The 18,978-nt window shown below is 37.3% G+C and overlaps 1 protein-coding gene across 13 annotated transcripts in view; it reads left to right on the top strand.

Annotated features, from left to right (window-relative positions):
* The window catches only part of EXOC6B (exocyst complex component 6B), a 648,544-nt gene that overhangs the window by 495,300 nt on the left and 134,266 nt on the right, over positions 1–18,978 (top strand). For all 13 annotated transcript variants that reach the window (XR_009054872.1, XR_009054873.1, XM_057743615.1 and 10 more), the window contains one exon: positions 47–120. Coding sequence is in view for 11 of the 13 variants with exons in the window: in XM_057743615.1 (XP_057599598.1) it covers positions 47–120 (74 nt within the window). In the remaining 2 variants the exon portion in view is untranslated. The remainder of the gene's footprint in view (positions 1–46; positions 121–18,978) is intronic.

An 18,978-nucleotide genomic window follows, 5' to 3' on the forward strand; every position in this document is an offset into this window, starting at 1 on the left:
CCATGGTTAGTTAAAGGCGCTTTTTATCCTCTTTTCTTTCCCACAGAGTTTGCCAGATCCGGCCCGGTGCCTGGGTTCCAGGAGGACACGCTGCAGTTGGCCTTCATCGACTTGAGACAAGTAAGTCTTTGTGTTTTTGTTTTTTGTTTTTCTTTTAAGATGTGTGACTGAAGACCATCAGGTCTTAAGGAAAAGGGGAGGGGAGGGGGATTGGCATTGGCGATTCACACTGGAGACCTAAGGGTTTTTCCCTGTGTTTGAGGCCACCTCTTTTATTTAGCTATCTGGGATCCTTAGCTATGGTGGAGTTAAAGGTTTTGTGGGTGGAAGGGAAGGCAGGAGGTGGGAGGAGGGACCCAGAATGTAGAGGGACTCAAGTGACCCTCAAGTGATGTGACCCATTGTACTATAGTTGGCTTCTGCAGACACAGCAAAAAGATAACTCAGGAAACCAATGCTAAGCAGGTGCACTGATGCAGAGACTGCCTGCCTAGAGAACTTTTGTTTGCAGATAATGAGGGCAGTAGCATATAAGAAAAATGAAATATTTTACATTCTGGATTGTTGGTTTGGTTTGTTGACTTTTTTTTTCTGTTGCCTTAAGTCTTCCCATCCCTTCCTTTTTAGAATGTGGTCAGCTATGAGTGACTAAGTGGTCATTTTAGATGATTAGCAAAGGCTCTGACCAGTCATGCTAACCTGACAGGCAGCCCTACTAAAGTAATGTGATGAAAGCTGGTACTTAGGTATACCTGAACTTCGCAAGCCCATCAGATAGAAAGAGTCATTCTATAGAGCTGTTGCTTGCAGATTGAAAAGGGTGGGTTGATAGGCCTTGGTGGATTGGCTGTAGAGGAGTAGTATGGGTGGGGGCCGAAAGAGAGAGACAGTTAACTGGGCTCTGTCATCTCTTCACTCTGAAGATGGATGGGGTTGGATAGAAAGTGTGAATGAAGTAAGAATCAATGACTGATGCTTCTCTCCTATTAAAACAATCTTTTTTTTTTTTTGTCTGTTTTTAAAAGGGGGCTGGCTTTTTTTCTCCTGCCATAATGATGCAGTGCCTCTTGTTTTCAAAGCTGACAAAGTTTGCATTCTGAGAACTTTTAGATGCCCAGGGTATTTCTTAAAGCTGTAGGACCCCTCGTATTGGTAGTCTCCTTACCCCTGTGACTCAATTCATGCTAGAATAGCTTTTAACCCATAATGGATGGCCTGAGCTACCCCTGAATCCTTGTGGATGGGTGGTGTAATCTGTCATCTGATGACAATTCTGGAAAGCCCTGTTAAGCAGAAAACAGAAAATTGTGTCTCTATAGACCTGCCAAAGTTTGAGGATTCAGGCCGTGTCCCAGAAACGTGTGTCAACTTAATATTTAGGAGTTGGGGTGGGGGTTCTCTTAACACATAAAGGCTTTCCCAGCATGGTCCCAAATGGAGCTGAGTATCTCTTTCCACACTTTAGATCTTCCACCTGTGGATTCAGCAACTCAACTGAGATGTTCAGGTTTTAACCTGGGGCTGATGTAAGGCTGAAAGATTGGGATTTTGCTTTAGGGTTTTGTGGAGTGGTATCTGTTTGACTTTTCCCCCACTATTTCTTCTCAGAGACTTCTGAGCCAATTGGCTTTTCTTGGAAAGCAGAAATTGAATTTCATTGGAAAAACACATTCAAGGAAAAAATTTTCCCTTCTCACTATTCATGAAAAGGAAGTGTGTGGTCATTCTCTCGAGTTTGTGGTTTTGGTCCCTATGGAAAGCAACTAGTGTTCACAGAAAATGTTAACTAACGGAGTAAGTTAGAAAGCACAGCCAAAATAAGGTTGATCTGAGCTGGGGATGAATGCTCAAGTACTTGTGAGCTCTCAGTGAGCACTGTTGTTTATGCTTAAGTTCCTATTTTCTGTTACATTTTTGTTCTCTAAGTTCCTTTTATGAAGTTTTAGTAGTAGAAACCAAAACTCCAAAATTTCACTGAATCATGAAAGAGTATGCCTCTTCCTATTGAATCTATCACTTAATTTCTATTTATGTCTGTCTCTATTAAAGCAGCTTAAATTTTAATTAGATCATTTGAAAAACTTCCATAGCTCATTATTGCAGGCCTCAGGTAGGTTGAATCAGTGTGACAAAAATTATCTTTCCACATCCCATGCTGAAAATATTTCTCTTTACATTTCATCTTAGTCATTCTCATAACTTAAAGTGAGCTTCGTTTTTAAAGTGAGCAGCTTATGAACTATGAGATGATCAAATTTTAAATAGAAAGTCTGGAAATATGTTTTCAAAGGAAATAGCTTGACCTCAAATGAGACATGACTAGGTGTCCTTGAATATGTGCCCTTTTGCCTGTACTCTTTGGAATCCTAAAATAGATGGAATTTGGGGGCTGGGTGCAAATCTTAAAAATCATGTAGTATAACCTTTGGCTTGATAATTGAATCCCTGTACAGCACCCTAGACTGTGCTTGAATATTCTTCTTGAAGAGAACTTGCTGCCCCAAAGCAGCAGGGTCCACCTTAAGACAATCTGATTAAAAGAAAGGTATTTCTTAAGTTGGCTGAAATCTGTCTCACTTAACTTTGACCCTTTCACTCTTTATATTTTTATTAATGCACCCCAACTTGGGGGACAGGCTTTCTAACCTGATTTATTGAGCTTCCATCTGCTGGTAATTGAATCTTTTTCACATATAGCATCATTACTCATTCTATATCTAGTCCTTATGTGGTTGATTTTATACACCACAACTGAAGACTTCACTCTCTTTGGTCTGTGTTTTCCTTTTAGACAGTTCATTAACAAACCAGATTTTAATCATTCTTATTTATTTAGCCTGTCTAAATCTTTTAAGGTCCTAACTCAGTTATCCACCTTACTACCTGATTTAAACATTAAGCCCTTAATATGTCAAAGATAACAGTATTAATCAGGAATGGCCAAAGTTAAAGGAAGAAGTTAAAGTTAAGGCAAGTTATAGGATACATAAATGCACTTATTCAAAAAGGGGATTTGTCCCCAGTTCAGTGCAGCAAGGATATTCTTCTGCTGTCATCAAGTGTATTTTCCTCACTGGTTTATGAATATATTCGTTCTGATCATGTTTTCATTTTCTTTTGCTTTAGAGTGTTTCAGACTCTATCAATCGAATGATAATTTTTAAAATATTCAAAACATGGAATATTTGATGAAATCATCTCTGTATAGACTATAATAGCAGAGTGTCATTTAAAAGCCGTAGAATTTTATTAGGAAGCAAATTAGATGTGGAAAGCAAAACTATTCATCCTTTCTGAGTCATCCTGTCTATTCTAATTTTTCTGCTTCTTAAGGAAAAAAGTGAAATGACATTTTGAATACACAGGCTTTCATGACATTTTACATTTGTACAGCACTTCAAAGTTAAAGTATATTTACATACATAACTCATTTGTCAGGTTTCTGGGTTTAGAAAACCAGCTGTTAATGTGAATTAGTGCAAATCAAAATCTTCTTCTTTGCCACTTTATAATTTCTATATTCCCAAACTCATAAAAGTAGGATTGCAGTACAGCTTCACATTCACGTATCCAATATATGTGCCTGTTTCTATGAAAATCCAAATTTGGGTTAATGCTAAATCTTGAGAAGGACAACTTAAGGGCTCACTTATTAACTATCTTGAAGTAACATTTATATTCCAAGTACTAATAATTGCTGGCCCTTAATTTTTCATAATTTAGAATAACAGCACAAGGCCACTAGTGGATCCTCAGTAGTTCTTTGATTCTTAAACAGTACTGTGGTTTGTCTTTTCTTCTGTTGTTAGACATTTAGTAAATAATGCTGATGAACACCAGAATTTGAACTTCAGTTGATTTTCCTTTCAGTTTATCAAACTCTGAGTGCCTACTGTGAACAAAGCACAACTTAGGTGTTGTGGGAATACACACATGAGTATAATACAGTCTCTGCCCTGCAGTAGCGGAGGTGAGCGGCAAATACTTGAGTCGAATATCAGGCACACTGTGATTAAGTATTTCATTGGAAGGCTAAAACCATTGTGTATGTTTCAATTATTTCAACAGCTTTTGCTGCATAACAAATCACCCCCAAACATATTGGCTTAAAACAAGAACAATTTATTTAGCTCGTTGGATAGGTTCAGTTGAGCTCACTCGTACGTTTAGATCAGCTGCTAGATCGTCTCTGGACTGCTTGATCTAGGATGCCTTAGCTACACTGACTCTTCTCTGTTTCTTGTGATCTCTCGCTAACCAACAGCCCAAGGCAGGCTTATTCACATGGCGTCCTGGCAGAGTTCCAGGAGAGCAAGAGGAAATGTGAAAACCTCTTGAGGCCTACACTTGAAATATTACTTCTTCCACATTCTGTTGGCCAGAAATAGTCACAAGGCTAGCCCAAATTCAAGGAATGGGGAAATAGACTCCAACTTACACTCTAGTTGGAATATAAGACTTTTATAAAATGATGCGACATAAACAATACAAATCAGGAGCAAGAGTGAATCTCTACGTGCAAAAAAAGGCCATGAAGTAGAGAGGTCTTTGTAGGCCTCAATAGTTATAAAATATTTCATGGAAAAGGTAGAGAGTTAAACTGAGAGAAAGTTAGGTGTTGATGAGAGGAAAAGGAATTTCAAACATAGAGAAGAGCTGGATTTAAGTTTTGTTTTGTAAAAATGTGTGTGTGTGTTTGTGTGCCTGTGTATGTGTGTGTTGATTTAACCACGATCAAGACTATCTTTCCACCTTTAAGTATTAAGCTATTCTCTTTAAATCCCCTTTTCTTAATTTCTCTTCTTTATTCTTTGCTTTTACTTTTCAGCTTCTTCATTGACCTCTTTTTTATATTCCGTATCTCATCATCAAATGCTGCTTATTACAGGCTACCCTGAAACACTTCACATTTCTCTTATTTCATTCGTTGTGAGAGAATCTTAACTTCCCCAGATAATTGTTACATTATTTAGTTACGTTATTTTTTAAATTTTTAGCTGTTCACCTCCCATGTCTGACCAACAGGAAAAGGTTTGAATGTGTTCTTTAGTAACATCACATTATTTTTTGTTCCTTGGCACCAACTGTTATTTACTTCCAATATACATAAGTTTTTATAAAGCTGAATGAATTAGGTTGTGACATTGCATCAGATCTCCTGAATGGAGCTTGTTGGCAACAACTCTTATACAGCAAAGCCATCCCAAGATATCTGTGGCTTTTTTTAGATTAGGTTGGTGACATTCCCTCTAGGCCAGTTATTCCCCAATTTGTAAACCTTCAGTCTAAAGTAAACACAGTGCATTTCCATTGCAGGCACTTAACCTGCCTTAAAAACAACTATAGAACCTAAGAAAAATAATTGTATATTTCTTTTGGGACATTGAACAAATTCTGATAGTATGCCTACTAGAGGTATATAGGTTAAAATCAGTGTTTTCAGTTAGTCATCGTCAGGTAGGGAAACCTGAGAACCACTCAAGAATCCAACTATGTGTCCCCTTTTATTTCCTCTCCTATCTTGATCCTATTCAATAAAATTTTGGTTTTTGAATAAAATTGCCTTCCTTTCTTTTTGCCCTACTCTCAAGTCTAATGAACAATATTCCCATTAAGAGGAACATGTCGCCTTTGCTTGACTGCTGTTGGCTCTTATGGAAAAAATCCTAACTTTGCTTAATAATCACTTATGTTTTAGCTTCCATAGAACATCCTTTTATATCAAAAACTGATTTTGTCTGATATATCACATATCAAAATGATACTCAATAGAATTTCTTTTATAATATTTCACCCTAAACAACCCCTATCTGGGCGATTGCATAGGAGGCTGGGGTGGGAGTAGGGCAGGCTCACATAAAAGGCCTCAGGGATCAGTCTTCATCACAACCCTTAAGCTGTATTAAACTGGAAGGAAGCCATCTCCCACATGTACTTCTTAGTAGGGAGGGGTAGTGGCCTGTAATTTTCCCAAGTATTTACTGAGCGGTTGTCAATGAGTCATGGTAAAGAAGGGAGGTGTGGGTATACGTCACAGGGGAAAGTTTTTATGAAATGATATTCTTGGTGGAGGAAAATAGAGACAGTAGTATGTGAACCCTTTAGTAGTGAAGTGTGTGGATCAGTAATGTCAGTAGAAATGCTCTCCAGGTACTCAACTGAAATATTTTGTTGATCTATAACAGCCTATAATAACAGCCTATAAAACTGGAAGTCATCTGCATCAGAGTTAGTAATCAAACAGTTTGATAACTCATGAAATTGGAAGATATCATTTCTTTTTTTGCTTGTTTGTTTTGTTATGTTTTTTTGTTTTTGTTTTTGTTTGGTTTTTTTTTTAATTGAATACTTACCTATAATTGATTGATTAGTACAAAATAATGCTTTTATCAAAAATGCTGAAATACATTTAACTAACAAGCTAATTTTCTTTCTGCTCTCCTTTGGGATGGGAGATCATGAGAAAATCTAGATCAGTTACAGAGAAGTAAAGAAGCTACAATAGTTTGCACAAGCATGCACACTGCAAGTAAAGTTTCCTTCCTTCCTTGGAAGATTCATTTCTATAACTGATGTGAATGGTGGGGTTGGAAGGAATGGTTTAAGCCATAAAGCACATTATCTTGGAAAAGATTATCTGCACAACTGGTATGGTAGCATATATAGCATGTATATGTGGGTAGGTGTCATTTCAGAAATGAAATCTGAGGTTATCATATCCCAAAGGCATTTGTTGATTACAAGAGGATTTAGTAGTATTAATATATTAGAACACCTGTACAAATCTCTGCTGATACAAGGCCATTATAAGTTCCTGCAGACTATAGGCAATGTCTTGACATAGGCACAGCAAGCACTTGAATGTAGATGTAGACCTCCCTAATCAGGAAGTATTCATTTACTCATTCATTCAACACTATGCCTAGCACTGTTATAGTGGGTATAGTGGTATAGGGGGTTTAGTGTAGTGAATAAAACATGGTCCCTGCCCTTGTGGAGCTTACATTCTGGTGTAGTTTGCCCATGCTTGTAAAACAGGCATTTTTAACATGCTGACCTTCCCAGAATCTCTCTTAAGGTGGCCCTGGTGCTTTGAGGGAATGCCACTTTGTCTAGATTTTTATTTTTTGTATTGATGCTATATTAGTCAGTTTTAGGGACAGCTGCAGAATTTTATGGAAAGATCTCCAAGACAAGGTCAGGTCTGCTGTATACTGATAAGCAGGCTTTCAGAAAAGACCATTTAGCTATGGTTGGGCAGCCTGACATAAATAAGATGGTCCGTAGGTAGTCCTTTAGGTTTTGAAAGCAGGTTTTTCTGGTTGTAGTGACAAAATTTTTTGCCCAAGTTGTTTTGACAGACACTTATAACCTTCACAGTGATACCTCTAACCTTAAAGGAAGTTCTGATCTCAAATAATTCCTATTCCCAAGTAAGGGAGAGCTCAGACCTTTGGGTCTGGTTCTGTAAAAAAATAAATAAATAAAAGTGGGAATATATCTGGGAATAGACTCCACTGAGCTAGACCTTTGACCTCATATAAGCCAACGCTAGATTAGTGTACACAAGGAGGGGGCACAGGTGAATAAGGTCTTCAGCTATGGGATGTGGCTGCAGCTTGTGCAAATCAGATATGTCCTCTAACCTTGCTTGGGACATTACTAACTAGAGCCATCATGGAAAATTTATAGAAGGAATAGCCAGTAATGTGTTACACATTCTGGGATTTACTGAATGTTTTTGGTTGATTGGAGGAGAATTTATTCCAGAACTGCTGAGACTTTGTCTCACCTATACCAGCCTCTTAACTGGGGAGGAGGTGAGCTCAGAAATTCTGTCTCAGGGCTTTTTTTGATTTAACACAGAATCCATTTTTTTCTAGACCAAGATCTCATGAAATAATATCCCAGCAGAGTACAACTCTTTGGTATAGAAAATCATGTAAGGTGTCGCTTAAGAACTAGGAAAAGACCAGATATTTAATGGACCAAATGACATTATAGCATGTTAGGAAGACGATTTTCTATTCATTAGCCTCTCACTATGGAAATCATTTTAGCAACTCAGAGGTCTAATTTCTTAAAGTCTTATGGAGTTGTTTCAGCAGGTCAGAAGTCAGAAGAGAGGGTACCAATATTACTAGTGGATGCTAACTGCATTGAGACTGTGGTAGTCTCCTAAGAGGTAGACGCCTCATTGGTTTTTTTGAAATAAAGAATAGTTGGGGTCCTTGAAGGGAAGATGGAAGATTTTATGAAAATACACAAATATCCATTGTGTATTTTCCAGGGGCTTTGCTTTTCCTCTGAGAGGAGGCATGTCCACTTAGCAAGAATGTAGGCAACAGAAACTTGGTTCTTTGCACAGCTGTGCGTCATAGAGAAGCCTCTTCTTAGCCTCTTTGAGGGCCTTCCCCTTTAGATAGTTTGTGTGTCTGGAAATGCTGAATCTTAAATGACAGGGTCTTTAAACTGTGCTAATGGCAGATATGTGGAAATAAGCAATGGATGAAGAACCTTCAGTTAGAGAGGTTGTGGACAATCTTTTGGGTAGCAGGAGACAAAACACCAGGCTTTTGATGTATTTTTCTCATGAATAATACATTGGATTTGGCCTTTGACTTATGGGCCTCCCAGGCTAACATTATCCATTGTTACTGGAACTCACATGGTACAGTTCTGGGTTAGAAGGCTAATCTAATCTAAAGCTTGGTCAGCAGAGTTGTCCACTACTTCCTACTTTAAGCTGGAGGCAGAGATCTGCCACCTAGAGGTTCCACCAGAGTATAGAACAGCCTTTCCAGGAGTGGCTAGAAAGACCTTTTCCAGAGGTGTGAGTCTAGTCAGTGACAACCCTCCTACCCCTTTGGTCAGGTAAAACAGCTGTAACTTTTAATGTGGGCATGGTGCCAGCATCACTCCAGATAGCCTCATAGTGAAGTCTATCAGTTCAGAGGCTAGAGTTTCATTTCATTTCAACTCTTGTGTGAAGAGCTAATAAGCGTAGCATAGTAAGCCACCTGGTTATTTCTACCTTAGCTCATAGACAGTGTTTGTGATCCTTATACTAAATCATAAAAGACCTAGGTAGTCCTCTAGGCTAGCCTGAGGCATTGCACCGCTCTCTGCTTTCCCAAGAAGCCAAGCCTTAGAAATTTAGGAGATTTCTTTCTTACCTCCAACAGAGCGTGGATGTGCAAACCCATAAAACTGGAATTTGTGAATTTCTTAGATAATCATATCTTCAAGAGAAAGGACAGGAAAGTCATCACCAATGAAGTTCCCTGGGATTAGCAGTGGAATCAGAGGCTATTGTAGCGCTGGCTGAGCTCAAGCCTAACGGGTTCCAAACACAAATCTCATCTGCATTAACTACACTGTCTAGTGTCCTATTAGGGGATACTCAGGCCAAAGAAAGGACAGTAGAGCCAGGTCTTGGAACTAATTTCTAACAAGTGTATCCTACTGATAGCCGCTGGAGGGCAGCAGAGAGTGACAACAATTTAGGGAATTGGGGCATATCTCTGTTTGCCAAGAAGGAAGCCCCCATAGCTGTAAGAAAATTAGCTATCTGGGAGCCACCATTACACACATAGGCCCCTGGGGAACAAGGAACAAATAGGGTATCCAGAACACTGACCTGAAGGTTAAAACCCTCCTATTAGGCAAATTCAAAAAACCAGGATTTGGTAAAGGAATGAAGTAGAACAAACTATGAAAGGGGAACCAGACAGCATCAGTAAAGATAGGGAACCAAAAGGACAGTCTACAGTATCAAGTCCCAATGGGGCAAAGACGGAACAGGAACCAAGTGAAAGAAAGAACTACAGTGGGAAGTAAGCCAGAGTAAGTGAGTTGAGGAGGCAAACGGACAATCAGGAAAGATCAACTCTGAGGCAGCCATACCCAGGAAGAGTCTTTTGCGTATCAGCAAGCAGGGAGCTGCAGAGGAACCAATTTCAGACACAGTCACACAGCTATATCAATGGGATGCTTATCTCTTAACGTAGTCCCTCCTTGATTAGGCAGGATTATTTCTTCCTTGATCTTTCTTGATTTCAGGAGCAAAATAACTCACTGAGAATGGAGAGAGAGAGAGAGAGCTGATGTGGCATTTTAAGATGTGACTCAGGGATTCTTATCCATGATGTGAAATTAAACTTGGGCATGAAGCCCTTCTGGATAGCATTGGTGTCAAAGGACAGCTCACTTTCCTAGAATAGCTTCTGATGTTGCCTTTTGATATTTTATACTGTAACATTTGCTAAGAATATCCAATGGAAAAGAAAAACAGGCTCTGGTGACTAGTTATATAGGCAAGATCCCAATCAATCCAAGGATCTAGGATCTGTTCCCAGTAGGTTAGCAGAGAGCTGTTTAGAGTCTCTTCTAATTGCTGTGTAAGCAGTTTTCCAAACCCCTTTAGTAGAGAAAGAAAACTTTTTTGGCCTGTTAAACTTCTAGCATCTCCCTTCTTTGTCTCAACCTCTTAAACATCAGGACAATGGGACTCCTGTACCTGTATACTGGGTGTTAAGATCACATAGTGATTAAGAAATTTGAAATTGGGCAGAACTGGATTTCTAGCTGTGACATCGGCAAATTATTTGACCTCTCTAAGGTGTAGTTTCCTACTATCTTTGATTATATGCTTACCAAATATTAAGTGATGTAATTACAATATCTTATTTAATGCTTTCTCCATCAGTATATGTCTTATAAGCTATAAAAATCTTCATTTTTATAGCCTAAGAAATGTTTCCAGTAGGTTAGTTCATAAATATAACAGGTGAATGCCTAAATAAATTAAGCTATACCCAGATAAAGAAATATCACTCATCAATAAAAAGAATAAACTATTGATTCATCCAATTCATCCAATTCTAGAATTTATGTAAAATTTCAGAAAAGGAATTTCATACAGAATAATGTTTTGAGATACATCCATGGTATTGGATGTGTCAGTAGTTCATTCCTTTTTATTGGTGAGTGATATTCTTTATATGGATATATCTATATCGTATATCATACTTTTATCCTACATGTATCATACCTGCTATACTTATGAACATTTTGTTGTTTCCAGTTTTGCACTATTATGAATAAGGCTCATGAACATTCATGTATAAGTGCTTGTGTAGATACATTGATATGTTTTTATTTCTCTTGGGTCATACTAGAGTGGAATTGTTGAAGTATATGTTTAACTTTTTTAATGTCGAACTATTTTCCAAAGTGGTTGTACCATTTTCCATACCTGTCAGCAATGAATGAGAGTTCCAGTTGTTCCACATTCTCTTCAACACTCAGTGTGACAGTCTTTCACCTGTTTGTTTGTTTGTTGAGGCATAATTAATATATAGTAAAATTCATCCTTCTTAGATATACAGCTCTATAAATGTTTATAAACTTATGCAGTTGTGTTAACTACCACCAAAATCAAAATGAAGAATGTTTCCATTGCTCAAAAAATTCCTTTCTGCCTCTGCAGTGAGTCTCCTCTTCCTACTCCCAGCTCCTGGCAATGACTATTCTGCTACAGTTTTGTCATTGAAATGAAATAATAGATATAAATGGAACCATACTTTTCATTTGGCCTCTTTCACTTAGCATGATGCTTTTGAGATTCATTCATATTGTTGCATATATTAGTAGTTTCTTCATCTTTATTGCAGAATAATATTCCATTATGTGGATTATTTATTTACTCATTCACCAGTTGATGAATATTTGGATTGTTCCCAGCTGGGAATATCATTAAAACAAGCCACAATATAGATTTGTGTAAAGGTTTTTATGTGGACATATGTTTTCATTTCTCTAGAGTAGTTAGGAGTGGGATTATTGAGTCATATGTTAAGTATATGTTTAACTTTGTAAGAAACTGTCAAACTGCTTTCAAAGTGGTTTTACCATTTTACATTTTCACCAGCGATATATGAGATTTGCAGTTGCTCTGTACCCTTACTAATATTTGATATTGTCAATTCTCTCTTCATTTTTACCATTCTAGTAGGTATGCAGTAGTAGCTGGTGGTGGTTTTAATTTGCACTCATGTAATGACTGTTGATGCTGAACATTATTTCGTGTGCTTATTTGACACCTGTATCTCTTCTTTTGTGAAGTGTTTTTTCGTCTTTCATCCAGTTTTAAAAATAATTATTACTGAGTTGTAAAAGATTTTTATATATTCTCATTAACAGTTCATTATTAGATATGTGTTTGGCAACTTTTTTGCCCAGTCTGTAGCTTTTAATTTTCTTAACAGTATTTCTCCAAAAGTTTGAGTTTCTTATCTTAATAAAATATAGTTCACAGTGACATAATTTTTTTCTTTCACGGCTCATGCTTCATGTTTCCTATGTTAAGAAATTTTTGCCTAACTCAAAGTCACAAGGATTATCTCCTATTTTTTTCTTCTAGGACTGTTATGTATAGTGTTAGGCTTTTTTACATTTACATCTCTGTTGACACATTTTGAGTTAATTTTTCAATATACTGTAAGATATGGTCAAGGTTCATATTTTTATATAGAATGTACAGTTGTTCCAGCACCATTTGTTAAAAAGATTGTGCTTTTTTATTGATTTGCCTTAATGTCTTTATCAAAAATCAGTTGACCATATACGTATTGTTTTATTTCTGGACTCTATATTAAGTCTTAAAATCTGGTAGTGTGGTATGAGTCTTCTAACTATTTTTTCTTTTTTCAAAATTGTTTATTTACTCTAAGTCCTTTACCTATATATTTTAGAATCAGCTTATCAATTCCTGCCAAAAAAGCTTGGTGGAATTTTGACTGGGATTTTATTGAATTCATAGATCACTTTGAAGAGAATTGACATTCTGACAATATTTAGTCTTCTAATCCATGTACATAGTCTATCTCTCCATTTATTTATGTCTTTGATTTCTTTTTTCAGTGCTTTGTAGTTTTTCAGCAAATCTTGCACGTATTTTGTTAGAATAAATCAGAGTACTTCATGTTCTTCTTAAATGCTACTGTTTTTATGTCAATTTTTAATTCATTGCTAGTGTATAGAAACACAGTTGGTTTTTGTATGTTGATCTTGAATCTCAAACTTTCTAAACTCATTTATTAGATCTAGTAGTATTTTATACATTCTTTGGGATTTTCTAGGTGGACAATTACGGCATCTGTGAAAAAAGACAGTTTTACTTCTGCCTTTCCAATCTAGATAACTTCTGTTTCTTGCCTTGTTGTACCAGGACCTCCAGTACAGTGTTAAATAAAAGTGCTGAGAGCAGATATCCTTGCTTATTCCTGGTCTTAATGGAAAAGTATTAGACCTTACACCATTAAATAGAATGATAAGTGTAAGTTTTTTATGCTCTTTATGAGTTGAGGAATTTTCTTTTAATCCGCAGTTTGCTTAGAGTTTTTATTATCAATGGTATGTCAGTTTTATATCCCATCATTTAATTAGCCATTATTATTGTTGAACTTACAAGTTATTTCTAATGTTTTCTTTTTATGTTTAAATTATAATACATATGTTCATACTTAAAGCCTGTTTTTTTAATCTGAATTTTTCCTTAAGTTGATTTCTTTATTCAGGAATTCTAAAAACATTTTTATGGCTTTTAAATGTATTGCTGGTTCCTATAACAAAGGGTTATACCAACTTAAAGTACATCTAGTAGTGTATTCGTGCGCTAGTTTTACAGCAGCCTCACCAACATTGAGTCTATAAATTATAAATTTTAAGTGTTGGTTAATATGCCAGGTATGAGAGGGTACCCATATTTTTTTATTCCATGTCTGTTTTTTGCTACACATTAAAGAGAATTGAGTAGCCCATGGACATCAGTAAGGGCATGAATTTACCAACGTCTGGTCTTTAGTTCTCATTGCCCTATCCTGTGATAGGTTCTTTGCAATCTGTTTTGTTGAATCTCTAATTAAACTTTAGCTTATTACGATCTAGTAAGAAAAATAAGACTGATATTTCTAAAAGCTAACTACTAATAAAACGTAGCATATGATTAAGTGACAAATTAAGTATTGTGCAAGCATTGCATGAGTTTGAAAGAGGGAGATATTGCTGAGCCATTAGAAGTGATTCTTGCCTTTCTGGTTAATGGGTCAGTAGGAGCTGATTTTGTTTCTTAGTTTCATTTTGTTCATTTAGTTTTATAAAAGCATTCTGTGACCAAACCATTTGACAGTCATTGTTCATGGTGTCTCTAAAATTGTGTGTGAAATTTAATTCCATGCTAATAATAAAAAATGTTCAAACCATTGCTTGTCTCCAGTGTTACTGTAGAAAGAGCAAATTAGCCTGCTATTGGCTAGAAAAGCTAAGGTGGCACTTCTCTATTTTCCAGAGTATGCTAAAAAAATATGCTCTAGAGAATTAATCTGAAGATCGAGGTGTAGGTGTTCACCTAAGCTAAACATTAATCAGAAAGAGGGCTCCCAAATTCTTCCTAGAGTTCTGATGCTTGGAGCCTGATGGAAGACAAGCTGCAGGTTCTCTATAGCAATGTTTTGGCTGCCTTAAAAGCTACTGCTAGTATAGTCTGTAGTATTCTGTGACTTGGGACCACAGGAGACTTGGAGAGACAATGGGGAGAAAGTGGTTCTCAGAAGCTACTGGTACACCAAGACTATTTTAAAAAGAACTATTTTAGACAATAGTAAATTAGCAACGTCATTGAAAGTGAATGTGTGTTATGAGGTAAGGGGAAACGTATCATTCTTTTTAGAGTGTATACTGCTAATCATTTGTCAATACAGCCTTTGTAGTATATGTGCTTCCCTGTTCTAAATCCAAGTGTGATTAGAGTTCCTTCCCTTATAATCCCTGACAGAAATCATTGAAAGAAAGAAGGTGGTTTTACATGTGTTTTCTCTGGAATATGAACTTCCTACATCTATCTATCTATGTGGACCTCTTTTCTTTCACTGTCTGCTTGATGAAGCGATAGTGAAAGGAAATAGTTAATTTCATTGGAGGAAGTAATGATAGGCTTGGGGAGAAGGGAAAGGGAGTGGAGGTGGATAGTGGGTATGTTCATGGTTCTTTCTATTAAGTGTGAAACTATTTTATTCTTACTTTTTCTCTTGATCTGTCTCATGCCGCTACCATTGAGAATCTTTTGTTTCTTTTCTTTCGTTCTGCTACCTATTGTTTTTTAAAAACAATTATGATTATGTCATTTGCCTGCTTAAAAAGCCTGGGAGCTCTCTGTTGCCCAGTGAACAAAGGACAAACTCTAGCAAAGCAAGTCTGGTCCCAGCTTGTCTCTCTAGTCTCCCTTTCCTGTCATTCTTCCCCATGTAACCTCTACCAGAACCACTCTTTACACTCCCTGGTCCAAAATATGGACAAGCTTTAGGCCCCCTCTGCCTGTCACAGAGTGCTCTCTCTTGATAAAGTGACAAACTCCCCTTCCTAAACAGCTTGGCTCAAATGTCATCTCCTTTATAAATTCTTCCCAACCTCCTCAGACAGATTTAATTGTTCCCCCTTTGGGTCCCTGACATTTTGTATGTCCCATCATTACTAATTCCTTTGTAATTACTTGTTTAATCATCTGCCTTCTCGATCAGATTCTGAGTCCACCAAGGGTAGGATCCCTGTTTTATTTATACTTGGATTTCCCCTCCCCCAGTGGATAACAGAGTTCCTAATAGATATTATGCTTTCATAACTGCTTTCTGAATGCATTGAGTTAATATTGTTTTGTGGCATTTCAGAAGTAAATGGAATTAGATTGAATTTCTGAGTAATATTTGTACTCAAACTCAAACTTAAATAAATAGTATTCATTATTTTCCTCCCACACCATGCTCTTCATTTTCACTTTACTTTAATCTTGTTAAATGAAGTGCAGAGGTCACAACCTTGAGGAAGGAAAGACCAAACATGGGGAGAGGGAACTTCTCTGGTAGTCCTTGTGACCTAACATAGGGAGGACTTTCTACAGTGAGAGTCGTGAGGGAAGCCTACCTAGAAAGAGCACCATGTAGCTAGGCGGTTCATGCTGGAAAGGAAAATATCTCCTCATGTGGTAAATTATTCTTACTGCTTCAATAGGAGATGACTTCTCAGACGAAACACGTGATCATATTCTTCCAACCCTGGTGAGCACCTGGGTTCAAGTATCAGGTGTTCCCTTTCTGTTTCTGTGGCCGGACAGGGGCCATTTTTCTCAATGCAAGTGCACCCTTAGAGTTCATCCAGCATTTCATCCTGTTTTCCCTCTGACATGCGTGTATCCCACCTAACTGAGCTTCAAAATTAGGCCAGAATGTCAGTCCAAACTCTGAAGCCAGTTCAAGATGTTGAAATCTTTTTTAGAATGATGTCTAGTTTACAAATAATTCCTGCTGAGGCAGTGAGAAATTTTGAATGAAAGTGATTAATGCGCTGAAAATGTAACATGGCCTTATTCTCCATGCCAGAAATATACTTATCTTCATCTTGTATAATAATAATAATAAACAATGTGTTATATTCTATTATAATTTAAACTGTCCTAAAACCAAACCAAACTAAAACCATAAAAACCTGTTCCCTGTGCAGTCTTCTTCACCTCAATTAATGGCAGTTCTGGTCTTTCTTCTAGGAACAGAAATCTTGAAATCATCTATTTCTCCTTTCTTTCTCTTACATCCAACATCCAGTCTGTCAACAAGCCATGTTTTCTTTCCCTTCAAAAAATATCCAAAAACCAGCCATTTATAACTATCATTTCTTTTCTCATGATTCAACTAATCATTATTTCTCATTGTATTCTTGCAGTAGCTTCTTAACTAGTCTCCATAGTTTGACTTTGCCCCTCTATAGACCATTCTCAATATGGCAACCAGCTTGAAACAGTTAAAACAGAAGTCAGATCACATCAGTCCTCTCTCCAGAACCCCACAATGGCTTCCCATTTCACTCTAAGTAGAAGCCTAAGTCTGTTTAATGACCTACAAGATACTATAGAATTTTCATGCACACGCACATACCACTTAACTGTCTGACCTCATCCCCTACTTCTTTTCTCCTCACTCTGCTCTTGCTCTGATAGCCTCCTTGTTATTTCTTGAATATGTCAGGTACAGGCCCATCTCAAGGCCTTTGCACTTGATATCATCTCTTCCTTAGAAGGCCCTTTTCCAGATACCTGTAGTGCTTGCTCCTTTCTCTTCCTTGGGCCTTTATTCAAGTCATTTAAAGTTCACCTTTTCATAGAGGCCTTTCCTATTTAAGATTGTAATTTCACTCTTCCATTACCCCTGCCACCCCACCACCAAACCAAAACCAAAGCAAAACTCTGTTCTTTTCCCTGTTTTATTTTTCTCTGTACAATTTATTATTCTCTATTATATGATATATCTTACATATCTTGTTTAATTTGTTTTCCCTGCACTAGAAAATGATTTCATGAGGGTAGAGATTTTGCCCATTTTGTGAACAACTTTATTCTTAGTGCCTAGAACAATACCTAGCACATGGTAGGCCTTCAGTAAATACTGTTGAAGGAAAAAGTGCAGTCTCTACATGTTTGCCTTAGTTTTAAGTACTTACAGGTTAATAGCCTTTTAGACATGACTTGTTCTACAAAGCAACCTGATATACAATTAAAAGTAGGGATTTCAGAAAGTTTTTGATCAGCGATTTAAAAGTTGTACATCTTGGACGTAAATTCTATACCTTTCAATGAAGTAGAGGAAGGATATTTCCTAAAAGTGTTCTTGGTTGTGGATTTCTTTACATCATAATATCGATTAATAGATACCTGCTGATCAATGTCTCTCTCTAATAATATATTACCCAAGATGATAGTGATGATAGTGATGATGGTGATACTAAGTCTGCAGAGGTAAGCTGTGAGCCAGGTGCCGCAGTTTCTCATCACAAGTTGGTAGTGAGACTTCAGGCAACCCAGCTTATCAAGAAATGCAGAAGTCACTTTAAAATGGTCTAATTAAGTCACCAGAACATGTGGAGAGCAGTGTTTTGGTAAATGGAAAATTGACTCCTGATCGCAAAAGTGTGTTGTGATTTTTACAGAGGACTTTTGATGATATATAGGGACAGAGTAACCTCTTTTTCCAGCAGAGTACAGTAGAGTGTGATGAGATATGGAGGGTCTGGGAAATCAAAGGATACCAGGTGAATGTGACATCCTGGATAGTGAGTGTGAGTATACCAAGGAGAGAGAGGCAATGTGATAGTCCAAATACAGTATTTTGTATAACAACAGCAAGCAATACTTAAACTGTGTAACCTACAGTTAGAATCTATAAATTCAGTAGCTCATCCTGAGACGTGGCAGAGAAATCTGAAATAAGATATTAAAGGCTACTTAGTCCCTTTTTTGCTTTCTTCATGTTCTTTTTCTTCATCTCATTTCTCAGTATGGTTGTCAGTGTCCTAGAGGGCCAAAGGCCCACCAAAACCCAGAGAAAGGAGGGTGATCTGTGGAGGATCTAGCCTGCTGAAATCTCCCACTTCTTTTACAAAGGGCAACTGGCAGCAGTTCACTGTCCTTAAGTAGCAAATTGCCTGGACAGGGATCATAGGATTTAATTATTAAATCTGTGACTGGCTAATTGCACAGATGCTAGGGTTGGGTGGCCTACATAGGCCAACTGACTCCTTAAAATGTGGGGGTTTTTTTTGCTGTTGTTTTAATTTCCCAATCTGGAACAGAAGAAAATAGCTGTGGTTTTATGTTAGTTGTATCCTGTAATGTGCTGGGGAGCATAAGTTTCAGAGATTTCTTTATTGTGGCTCCCGCTTTTTATGAGGTAATAGAACTAAAAAAATCTTGGCAAAAATCAGTTGTGGCAGAGGTGAAACCATTCACCTTTTTTCCTACTTTCTCTTTCCCACTTTTGTTCCCCAGAATCTAGTGGTAATTTTATATTCACACACACACACACCTCAAAATCTCTTTTGCAGAGCTTGAGTTTTCACTTGTGTACTGTCTTCTGGTCTTCTAGGCATGCTGGC

Source organism: Hippopotamus amphibius, chromosome 7 (genome assembly GCF_030028045.1).
Source record: "Hippopotamus amphibius kiboko isolate mHipAmp2 chromosome 7, mHipAmp2.hap2, whole genome shotgun sequence".
Taxonomy (NCBI): Eukaryota; Metazoa; Chordata; class Mammalia; order Artiodactyla; family Hippopotamidae; genus Hippopotamus; species Hippopotamus amphibius.